General features: G+C 37.1%; 1 protein-coding gene across 2 annotated transcripts in view; it reads right to left on the bottom strand.

Annotated features, from left to right (window-relative positions):
* LOC149790502 (uncharacterized) overlaps window positions 1-21,246 on the bottom strand; it is a 65,345-nt gene that overhangs the window by 27,159 nt on the left and 16,940 nt on the right. For both annotated transcript variants that reach the window (XM_089971397.1, XM_089971396.1), the window contains exon 2: window positions 1,917-1,962. In XM_089971397.1, coding sequence (XP_089827523.1) covers window positions 1,917-1,953 — 37 coding nt within the window. In that variant the 5' untranslated portion in view covers window positions 1,954-1,962. The remainder of the gene's footprint in view (window positions 1-1,916; window positions 1,963-21,246) is intronic.

Consider the following 21,246-nt stretch of genomic DNA (forward strand, 5'->3'; position numbering starts at 1 on the left):
GTACATTCCCAAGTTTTCTCGTGACTCATTATGTATGGTGTCATGATTGATTGATATTACAATTTCCACTTGCTTAATGAGAGCGGCCATAATTCATGTTTCTTGAATGACAGCTGTCTTTGGATTTTAATTACCGAATAAAATAGAAATAGGCCCAACTGAAACCATGAGGTGATCGTTAGAATGAATCAATTAAATTGCATGTATTTCCCTACAACGCGAAATAACATTCACGCCAAATCATACATTTTGATGCAAATCTATAATGCTCATTACTACAGTTCACCTTAGAGCTAAGTGACTTTATTAATGTATATAGTCAATAGAACAATTACAAAAACTGAATTGTCGACACTGTTTTTCTTTAAATTTCCTTCTCAGTCAGTTGCCGGATTCTAACAAAATATCCACAGAGAGAAGAAACATAACTGACATTATTTACATCAATCATATGCTACTCTTTAAGATTATTTGGACGACAGGCAGAGACCTTGCTATTATATATATATATATATATATATATATATATATATATATATATAGAGAGAGAGAGAGAGAGAGAGAGAGAGAGAGAGAGAGAGAGAGAGAAGGATCCTGCTATTATTTTACATTGCATCCTTTCCTGAGCCAAAGCAATCTTACGTTATTACACATAATTATTTGACACAATATCACAAAAAGTCTTATGACAAACACCTAAAGTCAGTTTCAGGAAAGTAGTTATAGCAAGATATCAAGGTGGCCATGTTGGATATTGGATAAAGACCTTTTTCAATTTGGACCAACTATACAAAATAAGAAGTTTTTAGTATGAACCCCACGTTGATATGACCATCCTTTCATTAGAAGTATCAATAATGTTTAGATCACACTTTACATTTTATAACTTACCTGCCGCACCTCATGTCTACATTTATTTGGAAGGATTTTTTTATGTTAGGACCATATTTGTAGAATTCCTCATTTTTGATAGAACTTTCCTTTCAATTGGGACAGTAGAGTCAGTATTGTATTTTTGTAGCAATAAGCACACATACATACATACATACATACATACATTCATACATACACACACACGCACACACACACACACATGCATACATGCATACATACATACATACATACATACATACCTACATACATACATACATACACACATACATACATACATACATTTTTATACACCATTTGGAGAATTTTAACTTCTTTGCCTTTTAACTTTCCTCGTTTAATACCTAATGGTTTTTTTTTATATAGAAAGCTAACATTCAATCCTAGGCTCAGATGTAAATGCGACCTTGAAAACTGGACCAATATATGCTAAGTCAGAGTAAAGATCTTCTTACGCTTGTTAGTCTTATGAAATATTGTTAAATGATATCTGAAATTAATATAAAAAATGTCTACACAGTTGCACCTAACTGCCTATATGATAATGGATATCGTACTGGGTGATTTACCCATCAATTGATCTTCTAGAGGACACAACAAATATGATTTGTATACAATACTACTGTCTGACGTCTTTGAAAATATATCCAAATGGTACCAAAGAAATCTATGATGTGAATTCACTGGAATCTGCACCAAATCGTACAGCATACCAACATGAAGTCCTCGAGAATTCTCTTGGAGTATGGAAACTGAGGTCTGTAAAGCTAAACACATATATTTTTCTTTTAATAGAAAACATGGCACCGGACTTAAAATGGTTATTTCAAAGGGTGAGTTTCATGTGTTTTATTTTCATCTCTCTTCAAGTAGCACTTGCAGTCAATGCCTGAACTGAGGTGAGAACTGAATATTCAAAACATATCTCTCTTCTCCACACATTCCAATAATTAATTATATGAGAAGCCCATTTCAGGCCCAAGAAGAGTTTCAATGTTAGTAAAAAGGTTAATTGTATGTTTTACCCTCGGACGGCGTTGTTTCCAATACCTTCTCTTCCATTTCATGCTCCTTTAAAAACAAAATAAGTACAATATGAACAAATTACTTTTGTGATGTAAGAACTTACTAATACCTCTTTATGAATTACATTTTTTAACTCCTATTGTTAGATAATAAGCAAATACAGAACAGTGTTTTGAGAGACCACCCGTTATACCATCAAAGCGCAGTCGCCCAAGACATGTGATCTCGCATAATACATATAATTGTGCATGTGTGTAAGACAGTTTTCAAAGTTAAAATTCAGACTGCTTTGAGAGGAAAACATACCTATAATATCCAAACATGTATTTAAACATCTCTATTTACAGTTCTTATTAAATTATTATAGTCAGTACTCTGAAACAGATGATATATAGCAATCAATGCATATACCTCTCAACATGCTTGTATTAGCAGTAATAGTCGATGCCATGAATATATATGGCTTATACATCTATAAATTAATATATAAAGTTAACCCAACCAGTAAAAGGTAAACTCATTTTGAGATATCATGTAGGATGTATGTATATATATATATATATATATATATATATATATATATATATATATATATATATATATATATATATATATATGTATGTTACATGACATCATCACTACAATGGCAGTTTATACATTGTGCATTAATCAGAGACGATATCTATACGTTTACGGAAACTAGTAATCAAACTCTGACATGTTTTAGCTAAATCATGATAATTATAATTTTTATAGAATTTACTAAAAAATATATGTACCCTATGTTACATGTTTCCTGCTCCTAACTGGATCTTTTAAAAACATAACTGTGAACAACCTTCCATTTTTAAGTACAAAGGGCACATTTAGCAGTATCATTCAATTACATTCTTGTAAGGTACTACCAAAACAATGAACTCTATACATACGACTGGATTACTAATGGACAAAGGTGTTTTTTATCATGCTAGTTTACTCAATGTAATACAATGTATTATGCAGGTATTCCCAGTTCTAAGGTTGAATTTTTTTTACGGATAATTGATTTGAATGTTCTGAATGTGCTGCTGAAAGAAAGTCATGAGGAGATACAAAAGTACTAATACATTTGTAATGATCTTTCTTCTCTGTGTGTGGAAGACAAACATCTTCATAAGTGGATGTGATATCATAAAAAGAAACAAAACATAAACAAGATTTTTGTTTGCAAAATGTATCTTGTTTGCCGCTATAGTAGACGAAAATAGGCAAATATGAAAGGTTATAAAGCTATAACTTTCACACACACACACACAGATATATATATATATATATATATATATATATATATATATATATATATATATATATATATATATGATAGCAAAACTGCATGGAAATCAAACGTACAGATAGAGGGGTAGCTACGCTGTTTACATTAGGCCGGAGATTGCTATGCTACACGACACTGGAAAGTTATGTGCTGTTGTAGACCTTGACTATCTATAATAAAAATCTCAAGTGAGATCTCTGAAGTAGATAATCAAACTACAAACGAAAACTAAGGAAAGTTATCAAAAGCCTAAAGGTTTTCAACTGAAGATAATTAATATACAGTAGATAGTAGACAACAGTTGCCGATCACGGTGTTATCAGAAATTTGATGCAAATATGCCAAGAATTTAAAATGGGCTAAAAGTCTATAATAATGTACGTGTGAAAGTAAGAATGCTTTCTTGTGTTGCATAATTAGTATCACACACATTGAGAATAATTGAAACAATAATACTCTGAACTCAGTATGTTGTATGGGTACACATCTGACCGACTGCATACAGCTAATATAAGCTGGAGGTGCCCATGGGTCATGGGCTACCTCCCCCAAACATGTTTAATTGAAGTGTCTTGAAACGGTTGAAGATAGCTCAAAGAACATTGAAAGACACAAAGAAAGAGGATGGGAGAGATTTAATGTGAAAATAATATATATATATATATATATATATATATATATATATATATATATAGACTTCCTTAAAGTGTGTTTCAGCAGGCGTTCGCATGACTGATTCGTTTTAATGAACTCAAGCAATACTTCGCTTCTACTCTTCATTATCGGCACAGCGATATTTATCACGTCTTATGCATAATACAACAGCTATTTAAAGTGCATCTAACGGTAGAGAAATTACGGCTGAATAACCTAAATCATATTGTCTGTATAGCACTGCCAACTGAAAAATACCTTTAATAAAACAAAAGTAAATCATGTGTCTCATTACTAATTGCAGCAAGTCACTTGATACGGGAGTTGACCAAGAAGTCAAACGGCCATTTAATCAGATTCATATTTCTTGATATTTATGAATGTTACCTGTTTTGTTGCGTTGACAAGTGCGATGTTGTGCATGCTCACGTGTTTGTTAAGGTTTATAAGATTTATTAAAATTAGATGGAATTGGCCCAATCTTTACATAATCGGGGCAGAATACATATGTGTTTAACTGATTTAAAGGCCTTGTCAGTTGCTTCTTTCCAACTATGGTCCAAGTGGTGACTTATCTACCAATTCAGAGGACTGAAGGAACAAAATGTTGCATGCTCCAGAGCAGTTTTAACAAACAATGATTGTGTTAGGTAACTGTCTGGTAAAATGTCCACCTTTCTCTATACAAACACAATCCAGTCACTCTAAGCCTAACTCCAATTCCACTCAACCCCCACAATACTAGTCCAAACGGCCCATGTTTAGTTCCTCCCGTCCCAGTGCATAATATACCCAGTCAAAGTTCATTGACTGCCTTTATTGGTATGCAATTTACTGGGATTTTATTTTTGTTCCAATGCTAGAACGCTTTTCCATTGTTATGTTTATTACCAAGCATAACTGACACAATGCGTACCTGACACAATGCTTACCTGACAAAATGTTTACCTGAACCAGACAACAAAATCCATGTAATTGGCTAATATGGTCGGAAGGATTCAGTTATAATTTTTAATTAAGACGTATATATATATATATATATATATATATATATATATATATATATATATATATATATATGACTTTTGGTCACGGTATGCTGTTTTGAACTATATTTTTTCTCTGCAATATTGTAACTTTAATATCAGACGTATGATGATCATATATGCCACAGCTATTCAAAGTGCATCTAACGGTAGAGAAATTACGGCTGAATAACCTAAATCATATTGTCTGTATAACACTGCCAACTGCAAAAATACCTTTAATAAAACAAAAGTAAATCCATTGTCTCATTACTAATTGCAGCAAGTCACTTGATAGCTCTTTGTAACTCCTATAGAAAGCCATCCGCATTGTTTTTTGGTCAAGGCACGTACATTGCAACAAAACGTATTCTGCAAAATCAGTATGGTATAATTAATTAATCACAGTGGTGCAGATCTTTGAAATATTGATTCCGACGTCAAGAAGCCTCTTCAGTAAATTAAGTTCAAGTCCAAGATATATAGTCTAGAACCAAATTAAGACATTTTCCTTCGTTCACTTTATGACTTCTGACATTTGGACTCCAAAATATCTTCATTTGATCTTTTCCTCAGATGTAAACATTCAACACAGTTTGGTAATTGCAGATGATGAAGAACACAAGTTATGGCGTGGAAATGAAAGGTAACAACAAAAACGGCAAAGTCATAACATAATATGAGCTGCTTTATATCTTGGTTATCTGGAGTGTTTTTGTTCTATGAACAATAAAATACTGAAAGGTCCTCTGCCCTCCCCGAGACATCATTCTATTTTGGGTCAACATAATTGTGGAGAAAAAGAAAGATGTCTCTTAACACCATTTTTCTTAACGGAAGTACCATTGATTCTTGTTTCGTTACTGTCATTTCAAGATCTTTCATATAATAAAATCCTTTTGTCCACTGATTGTTAGAATTCGAAATGTAATAAACATGTTAGTTTATTTTGTGTTTACTGTTTTAGAGGCAAATACGTGTTTTGAGATGAATACTCCTGTTCTTGTGATTTGTTTTTAACTTTGTCTTATTTCGTAAATTTGTACTAAGGTCAACCGATATTATTAATCCTAGTTAAATAACAAAAGTAGTTCCTGGAATTCAAGATAAGAGCATGTATTAATTTCAGCTGCATAATGTTGAAATGTTATCTGATGATGTTCAAATATGACAAGACTTCATATTAGCTGCTATCTTAGAGATAATTAATGCCACATCGGCATAATTTTTATTTAGGATTAACAAGGCATCATAACAATTATCCTGGTGGAAACCCCACACTGACGCGAACTTATGTTTTGGAAGTGTACTGGAAACAGGATTTAGAAGATAGCGGTCGTCGTGCCCGTATCTGATAGCATATTGTTTTGCGCCAACTAGATAGAATACATGTTCTGGTGAAATCGTTATGTTGAAATTACCATGCATTCAGAAGCAGTAACGGTAAAAGATTGTTAAAGATGGTCATTGTGTCGACTGTATCACGAGATCTTGGGGTACAATGTTCACTTCGGATCAAATATTCCATGGGATGAATGTGTTGGTAAAGTTCATGGCAATCTTCCAGGTAATTTTAGAGATGTAGTGATAACAAGCATGCGCTAACGGACTGATGGACGGACGACGGACAGCAAACTATCCCTAAAGCTCGTCTAGTCTGTGACCACCAGAATGAGAGATTGTCTCAAATTAACTAGACGAAAATATTTTATATCGAGAGTATTCACTTTCTAAATTTCTGATGTGCTTTGTATTGACGTAAAGCCAAAAACAGCAAATTTTTAATTTCTGCACAACAAATGAAATTCGCAATGCTCGTACAAAACGTTTCGTCTGTGCAGCTGTTTCTCATAACATTAGCTTGTGAATATTATTCACATGATGTACAATAAATCGATGACACGTGAGTTTAATCATTTCAATCATTTCATGAATCAGATTACGATAAGTTTGTTTTTGGTGTTTTCCGAACAACAACATAGGTAGGTTATCTACTGCCAAGGCAGTTAGCGTCAAGTGTCTTGCCATAGGATGTACAAAATTAACAGATCTTGAACGATCCGACAGTAGAAATCGAACCTACACCCTTTCGGTTGTGGGTCTCTTCAATCTTGGTACTGAATTATCATGGATCCTACCGCCATTTGTAGCCTCTTTTGACATACTGGGCTCTGTCACAAGTAAGCAAAGAAGTATAACGTGAGACATATGTGAAAAAGTTCAGCACTGGAAATGAATCTTGTATTATTTCGTTACTATTCCCTTTAAATAAGAACCCAAAGTACTAGAGTTTATTGATTTTATAGAGAAACGAAAAAAAGCAAATAAAAACAATTTGTCTCTTTAAGGCAAAAGAACGTGGTCCTTGAATCAAGTTATTATGCCAAAGGTACCTCACATAAAAATACATAATTCCATATAAATATTAGATGTCAGAAGTAAAAGCATTTTGTATCCCAAGCAAGAAAATAGTTTGTCCTCGAGAAAATTTTTGTTTACCTTTTCTTATTGATGACCGCGTGGTACCAACCGCTGTGTGTACAGACTTGATTGAAAATGAGTTTGCTGTGGTCTCATATTCACGGACAAATATTTTAGAGTCTTTGCCGTTCACTAGTGTGGTTTTCAGTTGAATCTCTTCATTCACTGATTGCATGTTGGAAGCTCCTCGGAAAGTTCAATATTATTCAAACAGCTCCGCTGAGTGACAAAACATAAATCCCTTATTTGCACCAAGACCACCTAGCGGTCACGATTGGATATTGTTCCCGATGGAATGAAATGATCTTCAAGCATCACATCGTCGTCTATGCATCGGTGGTAGGAGCTTCATCCACTGCTAAAAAAAATCAACGGTGCACGATTTGCGTTTTAGTGACGATTGAAGCGATGCCGTAAAGTTGTTGAGAACCGAAGTTAACTATACCATAATTAGATTAAACAAATGAGTTTTCCTGATCTAGCTGGACCAATGATTAGCTCACCAGCTTGCAAACATGGCACCGTTCAAGGCATCGTTGTTTTCAAAGCCAATATGTTCTTTCTCCTTGAAGCCATACTAAATGTCAACACGATTGTTGCATAATACGATCATGACTCCATATTGTGTGCGATATCACATTAAAACTCGTACCATAAATAAAACAAGAGGTCAAACACGAGCAAAGGAACTTACGTTTGAAAGAAATTTGTCAGAACTTTCAGTTTTAAAGCAAACTAGCCGACACCGGTGTTACTACCGCATGGGCACAACTACCTGGAACATCGTGTAGTAAATATCCCAGTGAAAAACACATCGCTGGATACAATTAATGTGGGTATGATATAATGCTTGATGTACTGGTAACAACCAACCAAAGCCTGGTGAGACACCTAAAATTAATACGTTACTGATATCATCTTACTTATAAAGCATCAAATGATATCCGTGAATGTCAATGCGATGATATAGATCGCATTCACGACCAGAATACATGTGATCCTACATTTGAAGAACGATTCGCAAGATGAAACAACATAGGCAATGTAAAGGACAACATTGCACTTGGATGTTCAAAATATTGACATAATGGTTTGTGAGCGGACAGTACCCAAAATGTAATTCTTTCTTCGATGTATACGGAAAGGTGAAGCTTACTCTAAAATGTTAGAAAGCGCGAGAAAGACACCATGTGGCTGCTCGTGCATTGTTAGCCAAACAAGCATTGTTAATAACTTATCTACCTGCAGGAAAGATAGGTTTCCATTTATTCTTTGATGCAAAAACACTCAACGAGAATCATCAGGCTGATGTTTTGCTTCTTCCCCGTGGGATCACAATGCAAGCAAGCGTTAACTACCGAATAATTTGCCATCAAATACAAAGAAGTGTAGGCGTTGACATCGAAAGATTCTGCAATTATTGCAGAAGCACGTAAATGTATACGTACTCGGACCGTTAACATTTTTACGGCTATTGCAATCAATCCATTAAAGCATTTTTCGGATCTGTTATTGTAATTGTAACCAAACTACCTTTGGGGTTGGTGTGGGATCATGCCACTTTAGAACGATTTAAAAACACAGTTGCCGAACGATTATGCGGATACAAGTATGCACACGAATTGTTAATTTGGTCTCAGATCCAGAGTGTTCAATCTCGATAGAAGAGCTGATTTGAGAATAAGTAAATATATCCATTAGTCGTACATGTACTCGATAATGAAATCACACGCGTGACTGGATTAGAACCTGTTGATACGTCAATTTAACTTTGATGGAAACAAAAAATAATGACTACACTTTTTTCAAGGGAAGGTAAACTAACGGCACCTTTAAGAAAATCAGAAAATGAAAATGTCAAGAAGACGCAAAACTTATGGCACACTGTCTTGAGGATCCCTGCTGGTTTACGGCCATACTTCTAGTCTCCTAGCCAAGAGTCTATATTGTTCAGATCCAGATTGAATAGATTTCTCAGTAGGATTTATAACTATGATGTTACTTTCCCTGAATGTGTTAGTCAAGTTGTAAACAACAACTCTAACTAATAATGTGACCAGTTCAACAAAGTGACCAGGACAGAAAATATAGGTTAGTGAAGCAGTTATTCTCCACTTGTGATATCATTTATGTGACACTCACATTATATGTTTGGTTCAATGTAATCAATAGTATTTTCATGTTGAATAAAACAAACTATTCCTCCGCTCTCCAAATAGAAAGAAATAAAACAGATGAGTACCGTGGACTGCACACCAACGCCAGCCCGAGGTTAAATAGTTTTCTATTTAGACATTAACTCTGAAGATTACTGACCAAAGGATCTCCCTGACCTCGACGTTTGGTCCAGGTATGTGGTCTTGAACCAAACGTTCCGTACAGAAACAACTATTTTCTTCTTTTCGGAAACTAAATTTAGATTGCAATAAAGATTTTCATGTTTCTGTCAGTGTCTTTTACCATTACTCTTCGATTAAAACTTGTTTTACTGTAATCATTTTTATTTCTTCTTTGAATCAAAGCGATCTTAACCTTTAGACGAGCAATTAGTGTTCTTTCTTCGCTAAGATACATGTAATAGACACAGTGTAATAACAGTATATGGAGAGTAATTGGAGTTATTGTGCAAAAACCATATTTCTTTTTTCCGTCACAGTGGAATTGACCTTTAACTTTTTGTCTCTGAAACCGATACGATTCATAATTAACCCATGTGCAACTATACTGAACGTTTGCTTCTGTATATGGTTAAATGGTTAATGGATTAATGAACGAATAACGTAAAAACAACAGAACATAATTATTGACGTCATATCTATTTTCATTTAAAGAAAGCAAACATTCCATTTCAGACAGAACATAAATGTATCTATTTCTGATACCAAGCCATATGACTTTCAAAAACAAGAAATTATTATTTTACATTTTTAATATTGGCACATATATCTTTTGATCATTTTTAACAGTGCTGAAGATTTAAATAATAGGTTCATGTTTACATAATTGCAGACCCAGCAAGTGTTTGAAATTTAATATATATGGATAATTGCTTTGGCACTATTTGAGCATGCGTCTGCCACTGGAGCTCCTATTGGTACTTCGGACAAAGATATTGCATGTACCTTAAATCGGTAGTATGATCTTACACGTACAATTAAACATGTCTAAAATGACATGCCTATATAAAAACGAATGTCCATAGAGGACATTTTCATGAACCCTCAAGGAAACACAATATACAGGTGTTCGCTATATAAATGACTCGTGCATAAGGATATCAGAGAACACATACATTTGCTCATTGCATGTTAATGGTATTCTAACGTTATGTGTTAACTACAGCTGAAACAAACACTAATGCCTCACCGTATTCACCAAAGTTAGGTCCTTAATATTTAGACAAGGGACAATAAGCCATCATACTTGAACATGATCATATATGTGGATTAGCAATTAGCCCAATGTATTCTTTAATGAGATGAGGATGCAACAGGTTTGGTACACAAAACCACTTAATCTAACTTGGAAATACATAGGAAGATATGCAATTATTTTGTTTTAAAACTAGACGAAATTAATAACACCTTCCGACACTCATATATACATAAAAGTTATTGCCAGAACTTTTGTTTAACAAAACGTTCATTCAAGTTTTTTTCTTCTTCTCACTTGCAAGCATGCTATTTAAATTGGTAAACCTCACTATAATCAATGATTTACATAGCTCACCTCTTCAAAGCTTTCGTAATCTGTAGCAACTACTTCATACATAAATTATTCGATAAAATAAAACTAGTCAAAATGATCTTGACAATGAAATATTGGCTCCCTTGATATTTATATGACCTCTATACTCACTGACAAATACAATATACAGTTTACCTGTTGATAGTCAAGATAAACCTATCTCAACATACAATACATGATCCTTAATATTGATCCTTTAGCAATGAGCAAATATTTAATCCTACCTCTAACTATGTTAGTAGCCGCAGTGGCACTCTATAACCTACTTGTGTTGGTGTGCAGTAAAGCACCCAACCAGTCCAATCCAATCCGACTGAACAATATATATATATATATATATATATATATATATATATATATATATATATATATATATATATATATATATATATATATATATATATATATATGTATGTATTTACGATGGAAGATTTCGCAAGATTATGTGTTAAATAGAAATCCTTAAAGCATAAAGTGTAAATCGCAATAACCTACTTTGGTTACATTGGTGTTCTTTTAACACATAAATGCCCAATTTAAGAACTTTCACGATTCTAGGATAAATGGCACCCAATAAATTACATTTAAGAACGACATTTGTACAAAATCTCTGAAGCGTCAAATATAGGTTGCAGATACCTACTTCTGCGGTACTTATTAGGATGCATTCATTCACTACGTTTCGTCGTTCTAAGTAGAAAGTACAAATACAACATGCCTGAAACGCTTAAGAAAAGGCAGCATAAAACGAATTACATTTCATTTTAAGCTTCACTTGTCGTAAGAGGGAAACATTAATGAAGATTCTAACAGGAACGATGACTGAGAAAAGAACATACAATATTGAGAAAATGAAGCGTAAAATATGAGCCATACTGACCTACTTGCACAGAAAGGATGCAAAAAGATGAATCCCGATAGCAAGTGTCTTCATTCCATGTAGAATAGTATATGCACAGGATGTCATTAAAAATGCGTCATGACATAAGTTCACGAAGATACTGATTCAGTTATAATGTGGGTCATAATACCATTTGCTTTCTGTAGAAGTGTGATACAAATATAGATTACAGAACGATCTACTTCAATTTGTCTAACAGGAACAATTAAAATACAAAACGTAACACATTGTAAATTATAACGAATTTTTTATATATAATGAAGTTGTAGTACCAATCCAGATGCATCTCCGAACTAGCTTGACGATTTCGTCCTTGCTGCTGTTGAACTTTTAGTCTAGTGACATGTGCACCGGAATGTTGCATTTTTTCTTCTAAATTTTGTCCAATTGTGGTGATTTGTAGAGAAAAATAATGTATTTAAAGAATACGATTGTGAATAACCATTATTATAGTAAATTGAAAGAAAATCAGCATCATTAATACATATTATTACCAGAATAAAAAATTAGTATTTTCAGAATCGTAATTTATTATCAGAATAAATATTATAATCCGAATAAATATTATTATCAGAATAAAAATAAAAATCGTATTCTTCACTGATTATCGAACTTGTTGGGATAAATGATACTAAAAATAATAATTAGAGGACGGATTTTATAATTTGATAGGGTATATGGTACTTAAAGTAATAATTATATGTTGATTGTATAACCAGATGGGGCATATGGTACTTAAAGTAATAATTATATGTTGATTGTATAACCAGATGGGGCATATGGTACTTAAAGTAATAATTATATGTTGATTGTATAACCAGATGGGGTATATGGTACTTAAAGTAATAATTATATGTTGATTGCATAACCAGATGGGACATATGGTACTTAAAGTAATAATTATATGTTGATTGTATAACCAGATGGGGTATATGGTACTTAAAGTAATAATTATATGTTGATTGTATAACCAGATGGAACATATGGTACTTAAAGTAATAATTATATGTTGATTGTATAACCAGATGGGGTATATGGTACTTAAAGTAACAGTTACAGGACTGAATGAGAATAAATGTTATTATCAGAAATAAATCTAATCAGAAAGAAATAAAATTAATTAAATATTATCAGAAATTAATCTGAATGAGAATACATATTATAATCATGTTATTATTTAGCATTGACACTTTTATAATCAATTATAACTTTATCATTGTTTTCATTTCAAAATCCGTTACCCCAGTCAAAGTTGAAACGCTCTCTGCCATAGCTTTCACTTTCACAATCACTAATGTTACTGACACTGCTTTCATTTTCACGATCAGATATAATCTTTCTCAATTGTCTTTCATGTATGTTAATAATATTTTTGTTTCGTATTCGTGAGCTAACTTCGATCAAATCTTTTCAATCGCGCATGAGAGAGATAAGAATTTCTTAATTTCTGTATGTTTGGCTGCCGCCAAGGATTGAAACATATATGTTGAATCGGCTTAATGAATCTATATTCTGTTGGTAGCGTATATCTATCTTCAAATTTTCGTTGTTAAATAATTTAAAATAACTAATAATTTTCTCAGGATTTAATTCATCACATATTGTTATACCGTCACGTTTTAATTTTAAATTGCAGTAGTGAATAGGGATACCGTAGCCTCAATGGGAATTAACATTCCAGACCCCCACCCCCCCGGGAACATATAGCCTCAATGGAAATTTAACATGGAGAAAAATCGTGGGAACATATAGCGTCAAGGGAAATTAACATGGAGAAAAATCGTGGGACTGTTGAGCCTCAAGAGGAATTGAACATGGGAATAGGGGACTGTATAGCGACAAAGGAATTTAAACAGGGTGGGACTGTATAGCGTCAAGGGAAATTGAACATGGGATTTTTTTTTTTTAAATCTTTTTTTTTTAAAAAAAGGGGTAGGCAATCGAAAGTCATTCTCTTTTCGAGACCTATGAGTGGCCCTGAAAAGGGCCTTTGGGTTTATGTTAATATTAACATAGATGGCATCTGTCACATCTTCTTCTTCTTCTTAAACTCCTTCTAACTGCAGGTCCATACACAAGTACCCTCTTGAGACATCCTTGTCTTTCTATGTAAACTCTTCTCATCCATAGACTAGTATCTGTCCTATCAACAACAGTCCACTTGGACCGGACATACATGAGCATGTCTGTCCTAAACATCATTGAAGACACAAGGGTGGATGATTCAACTGTGGTCCACATCTTGAGGCGACGAGAACAGGTGAATCAATGCAGTGAACTGCGCTTATTTATAGGTAGAGGAAGGATTGAAACGGATTGAGTTCATTCACCAATCCGAACACGCGTTACAAAATTCAGTCAGCCCGCATCCAATCCGAAGAGGGCAGTCTGTGACGTCACGTGGTCTATATAGATTCGCTAGCGCCTGTGTGCAGTCAGTTTATGCGACAGTGATTCAACATGACGGAAACTCAGAAAACGATTCATTGGGGTGCACCAGCAGTGGAGACCACCCAAGGGAACCCGGACTTACTTTCAGAAGAAGAGGTGAATTGGGATTTTGTGGATTTTCTTACCTCGCAAGAATTTGTTCCGGAACCTTCATTACCTTCTTCATTACCGCAAGTGGAGAATTTTAGACAGAGACAGAAAGAAGAATTGGAGAAATTTATACAACGACAAAAGGAAGCGGAACAAGCTTTTCTCCTGCAGCAACAAGAAGAGGTAAGAAAAAAACAACAACAAGAAGAAGTAGCAGCAGCAAAGAAACAAGAGGGTGAAAATCAAACGGTCACGGTACTGTTGGACATTTTAGCGGAGTTAAGAAGTCTGAAACAAATGTATCAGACTTCTTTATTACGGCCGAAGAGAATACGACCTTCCCAAGCTAAACACGTTAACCCTGTGACTAAGCCTACCGTACCACCCTTAGTGATTTCAACCCAATCATCATCAACAGTACGCAGTCCAGAAGTAGGCCTTGGCCGTGGCAAAGGCTTAAGGCAGTTAAAGTTGATTGCTTAAACTCACCCCTACACCAAAAAAGGCCCTTTTCAGGGCCACCCACGTTTCTCGAAAAGAGATAGCCTTTCAATTTGCCAAGAACTCAAAAAAAAACAAAAAAAAAAAAACAAAAACATTTTACCCCTATAGTACGTGTATGTGTATGAGTGCGTGAGTGTACGTTCTTATTTTAAAATCAAAACTCAAAGACACTTACCTTTTAATACTTAATTTATTCTTTTATCCATAGTTACAATCCAATTCACAATTCACAACAGAGCACTTTAAAAAGTTCATAGACTTCTTCTGTCTCCTTGTTTCGTCTCTCTGTTTTTTAAATTTCTTCACCGTCACAGGCTTTTCCTCTTCTTCCTCCTCACTTTCTTCCCTTCTTCTTTTCTTCTCCTGTTTCTTTTTCTTCACCTGTCTGCTATCTTCCTCCTCTTCTTCTTCCTCTGAAGAATCCCTCTCTTCTTCGGACTCATCTTGTTTCTTTTTTGGGCAATCTGGAGACTAATGTCCTTTTTCTTGACAATAATAACAGGTATCTTGACTTTTGTCTCTTTTAACCCCTGTTTTTCTTTTTTGACGGTCTGGACACTCTGAAGACCAATGCCCTTTCTTCTGACAGATATAGCAAGTATCTTCACTTTTATCTCGAAAGGAAGGAGAGTAGTCCATCGGCTGGTCTGAAGAGAATTTTCTAATGACCCCTCACAAAGCTCTGATGAAACGTTCCATCTGGGTAGTCTCTTCCATCGTTGTGCTCGGTTAGAGAGTGAAATGAATAGTGAAAGGACAAGACACACACCCTTTTATATACGCTGGTCTGCCATGAGTATAAATTAGTCTATGGTGTTTAAACTTGAGTCATTTGACGTTTTGCACTCAAGATGAAACGATCCTATTCATTCGAGAAGAAAAAAGAAGAAGAAAGTAAGAGGCAGAAACGTGATCTATCGCCTCGTACCAGGGCTGAAGTCTTGGCACAAATTCATGCCAGTGATTTTGAAGAGGACATGAGTGAACCAGAATTCGAACCCTCTAAACCATGTTCGCCACCCTTAGTCAACCCTGAAAAATACTATTCCATTCGAGAGACGGAAAACCGCTCCTCTAGAAAATTTAGAACCACGGCTTACAAATACACGGTGAAGTTTAAAGATTTCAAGGCTGAAGTACCGTTACAGAAAGCAGAAGGGTTCATCACCGGAGTGTGGGATTCTTTGCTCACCACACTCAAGCGACAATGTCAACCCAAAGAAGACGATCGCTTGAGACTTTCCATACAACACGACGGTTTGAAATCCCCTGTTTGGATCGAGTTAAGCACCAGTGCAGAATTGACCACTTCCAAAGTCATGGACAAAATTCAACACGTACAACAATCTAATGATCAGTTTGACATCACCGATGGAAAAGCCACACTGGACATGACCCACGTCTCTCCTCCTCAAGAGACTGGACGCAAAAAGATGTTATTGGTGAACGAGCTTAACAGCAATAAGCGTAGCCTCGTCCAAATTCACAATTCTCAAGACCAGATGTGTTTACCCCGAGCCATCGTGGTGGGACGAACCTATGCCAACAAGAACGACACGACAGAATGGAAAAGAGCCTGGAAAACTATTCGACAATCGGACCGAGCCAAACAACGAAACGAAGCAGAACTCCTGTTGCAACAAACCGACTTGCCCAAAGACAAACCCTGTGGCATTCCTGAGATGCAAAAATTGCAAGATGTCCTAGCTCAACGATACACCTCGAAAGTGTACCCTCAAGAAATGCGTGGGCCTCTGTTGTTTCGAGGCCAAGATTTTAAGGACGGAAAATACATTCATGTCTATTATCACGATGACCATTTCGATACTATTACCAGTATCACTGCATTCCTGGGATACGGTTATTACTGTGAGAAATGTGACTATGGTTATAGTAATCGAGAGCAACACAAGCATTGTGGATTGAAATGCTCAGGATGTTTGGCCTCTCCACCCTGTCTGAGCGAAGGACCAGTGCCTTGTTCAACTTGTCTGCGCACGTTTGTCAGCCCTACCTGTTACCAACAACATCTGAAGACGCAAGGTTCACAGCAGAAATGTGCTTGTCACCTCCTGAGATTGTGCCCTACGTATGGACAAGGCATATGTACCAATACTGCCAAGGCACACGTATGTCGAGGAAAGAAAAAATGTCACATTTGTCACCACATCGTGGACTTGGAACACCAATGCTACGTGCAAAAATACCAACCTCCACCAGAGAAAGAGGACGGTCACAAGAAGAAAGGCAATTTCATCTTTTTTGATTTTGAATGCATGCAAGAGACCGGTATTTACATTCCTAATTTCTGCGTGGCTCATCGAGCGTGCGAGAAGTGCATTCAGGAACCTATCTTCAGTCATTGCCCTCACTGTAGCAAGATTCCCGGAGGGCGTGAAAAAATCTTTCGAGGACCGAACACGTTAGCCGATTTTGCCCAATGGGTTTTAGACCCCATCGACAAGACGTGGAGCCAAGAGGACATCGAACGTTACGGAGATTGTCATCGTCATGCCACAGTGATGGCTCACAATTTCTCCGGATACGATGGACAGTTTCTTTTGAGACACTATACGGAACAAGGCACCGAGCGTCCTAAAGTGACTTTGAACGGAGCCAAAATCATTTTCATGCAAGTGGGACAAGTACAGTTTAAAGATTCGATGAGTTACTTGGCCATGCCTTTGAACCGAATGCCTAAAACGTTTGGAATGACAGAAATGGCTAAAGGGTACTTTCCACACTTTTTCAATACGGAAGCCAATCAACACGCCGTTCTACCCCATTTACCTGAGGCTCACTATTACGACCCCGACAACATGCGTACCGAACAACGAGAAGCTTTCTACGCTTGGTACCAGGCTCACGCCTCGGACCCTTTCGACTTTCAGGAAGAAATGCTAAAGTATTGTCGTTCCGACGTGGACATTTTACGACGTTGCTGTGGAAAATTTCGAGAACTGTTCATGGAACACGGAGGGGTCGATCCTTTGAAAGAAGCTTGCACCATTGCCAAAGCGTGTTCCTTAGTGTACAGACAACGATTCATGCCTGAAAACACCGTAGCTGTCATCAGTCCTCAAAAGACCAACTATGTCAAACGTCAATACTCGGTCAAAGCCCTACGCTGGTTACATTACTTGTGCGACAAGGAAGACAAGTGGATTCAGCATGTCCGCAACGGAGGGGGTGAAAAGACCATCGGAACGTATTCGGTCGATGGCTGGGACTTAGAAAACCCAAAGATCGTGTACGAGTTTAACGGTTGCTTATTTCACGGATGTCCCGTCTGTTACCCTGTTCGTAGCACTAAAAATCAGTTTTTACAACGAACCATGGAAGACTTGTACCAGGAAACTTGCCAGCGGCGCCTAAAGTTAGAACAGGAAGGATACCAAGTGGTGGAAATGTTGGAACACGAATACGATCACCGTATGAAAACCGATCCCGAGTTTAAACGCCTCGTGGAAAGTTACCAGTTCATGGACCCGCTGAACCCGAGGGATAGTTTGTACGGAGGAAGGACCAATGCCACCTATTTGCTGTACCAAGCCGACGAAGAGAAAGGAGAAGAAATCAAATACTTGGACGTGTGTTCGCTGTATCCCTACGTGTGCAAATATTGTCGCTTTCCTGTAGGGCACCCGCAATTGTTAACGGAACACATCGACCTGAAAAACATTCGACAATACGAAGGTCTGATCAAGTGTAAAGTTTTGCCGCCCACGGACTTGTACCATCCCGTGTTACCTCACCATTGCCAAGGCAAACTGATGTTTCCTTTGTGCCGTACTTGTGCCGAAACGTGCAACCAAGACCAGCCTTGCCAGCACACCCAGGAAGAACGGGCCTTGACGGGAACCTGGGTCAGCGTAGAATTGTTCAAAGCTTTGGACATGGGATACCAACTGTTAGAAGTGTACGTTATTTGCCACTTTCCCAAGACACAACAATACGACAAGGGTGACCCCAGTCAGAAAGGCATTTTCGCCGACTACGTGGATGCCTTTTTGAAACTGAAGCAAGAAGTCAGCGAATATCCGTCCTGGTGTCACACTCCCGAAGACCAAACACAATTCAAAGAGAAATACTATGAACAAGAAGGCATCTCTTTAGATCACATCGAGAAAAACGAAGGCAGGCGATCGTTTGCCAAAGTGATGTTAAATTGCTTGTGGGGTAAAATGGCACAACGACCGTGTTTACCCAAGACGGAATATTTGACAGAACCTTCCCGCTACTTCCAGATGATTCACGACAAAACCAAATACATGAAACACATGGACGTCGTTCGAGAGAATTTGATCTTGGTCAATTACGAAGAAGATCTGGACTTTGTACAAGACGACCCCTTTGGAAATGTCATCATTGCGGCTTACGTGACAGCTCATGCTCGCTTAAAATTGTACGAAGCTTTAGAACTGTTAAGGGAACGCGTCCTGTACTTTGACACGGACAGTTGCATTTACATCCATCACCCGAGTCAACATCACCCTGACATCGAAGGAGACCGTTTAGGAGCCTGGACAGACGAGCATCCCGACGACAAGATTCTAAGTTTCGTCAGTGGCTGTCCCAAAAATTACGGCTACGAATACCGGGACCCACAAGGAGAAGTGCACACGACGTGCAAAGTGAAAGGACTGACTCTGAATTATCGTACCAGTCGTGTGGTGAACTTTGGGGTATTGAAAGAAGCCTTGCAATCGGGAGAGGATGCAAACTTTAAAGTGACCACTTATCAACCTAACAAGATTGTACGTTTACCCACTCACCACATCGTCAGTCGGCCCTTGGAAAAAGTCTATCAAATCGTGTACCAGAAGCGAGTTCGACTTCCCAATCATTTCACCTTACCGTATGGACACGTCTGTATTGGTCTGTATTTAAAAAGGAACCCTAGGCAAGATCGATAGTTCATTGTGAATACCAAGACCGAGCGAACAAGATGAATAATTTCAGAGAAACACTAAACATGTTTAGACAGGTACACTTCAAGTGTGGGGCTTCGGAAGTAGAATGCGATTGTGAGCCTTGCGATGGGTACGATGCTGTACGTTGTGACCTTAGCGATGCCGTAAAGCATCATGGGAACTTTGTTCTCACTACCCCTATCATGGAAAGTGATGCTGTGCGTGTCAAACCCGAGAGATGCGAAAGCGATGCCGCTCGTCCTCTTTGACATTTTACTGGGTTTCGTTTTAAAGGGGAATGTTCACCTTCACGTCTACCCCCCTACGCATGTCATCCAGCTCTGAGCAAACTCCTGTCCATTTCACCCAACCCTCATCGAAACGACCCTGTGAAAGACGAATATTCGTTTCCTGTGCGTTTGTCGGAATACTGCGACGTTGAAAATCGACTTCAATCGTTCAAAGGAAAATGGCCTAAGTATCTGGGAGGACCGACCCCCGAAGAATTAGCCAGAGCCGGATTGTTCTACTTGGGCGAAGGAGATAAAGTCAAGTGCTTCAGTTGCGGTGTGTCACTTCATTACTGGGAACCGCAAGATTCGGCCTACGTAGAACATGCTCGATGGTCACCGAATTGTCATTACTTACCCTTAGTGGGACCGAGACATTGAAGTAACTTACCATAATCTGTTCATGGATACTTTACACGAGAACATTCGTGCTTTGCCTGTGGAGTTGAGAGAACGCATTTACCGAGAGCTGGTCAAAGTACAAGTGAAACGTAAAGAACAATTGCATCCGTTACGTCACCGGTGTTTGAACCACTTCTACCTGAATGCTATACAAGGACTGATTCAGTTGAAAGTGTTTCATTGGACAGACATTGATCAACGATCCCCTAGTTTTAAAAAGGATTGGTTTGCTCTGGATCATTCTATCTACTACATTGTAAACTTACTGCATCGAATTCCAGAGGAACAGTGAATGAATTACCAACATCTTGTTCACAATGTCAACTTAGTGAAAGAGGAAACATCTGAACGAATTGTAATGTGTAAATTAGTAACTAAACGATTTAAATTCGACACTGAAGTAAAACCATGTCTGTGCAAACGGTACATTTCTTGTGTCAGACAAAAGAGGATATAGTATGCCTATTCATGGATACTTTGCTAGAGAACATTCGTGCCTTGCCTGTGGAGTTGAGAGAACGCATTTACCGAGAACTGACCAAAATACAAGTGAAACGCA

The sequence above is a fragment of the Sinohyriopsis cumingii genome, chromosome 10, assembly GCF_028554795.1.
Source record: "Sinohyriopsis cumingii isolate HCF-2022 chromosome 10, ASM2855479v2, whole genome shotgun sequence".
Lineage (NCBI taxonomy): Eukaryota > Metazoa > Mollusca > Bivalvia > Unionida > Unionidae > Sinohyriopsis > Sinohyriopsis cumingii.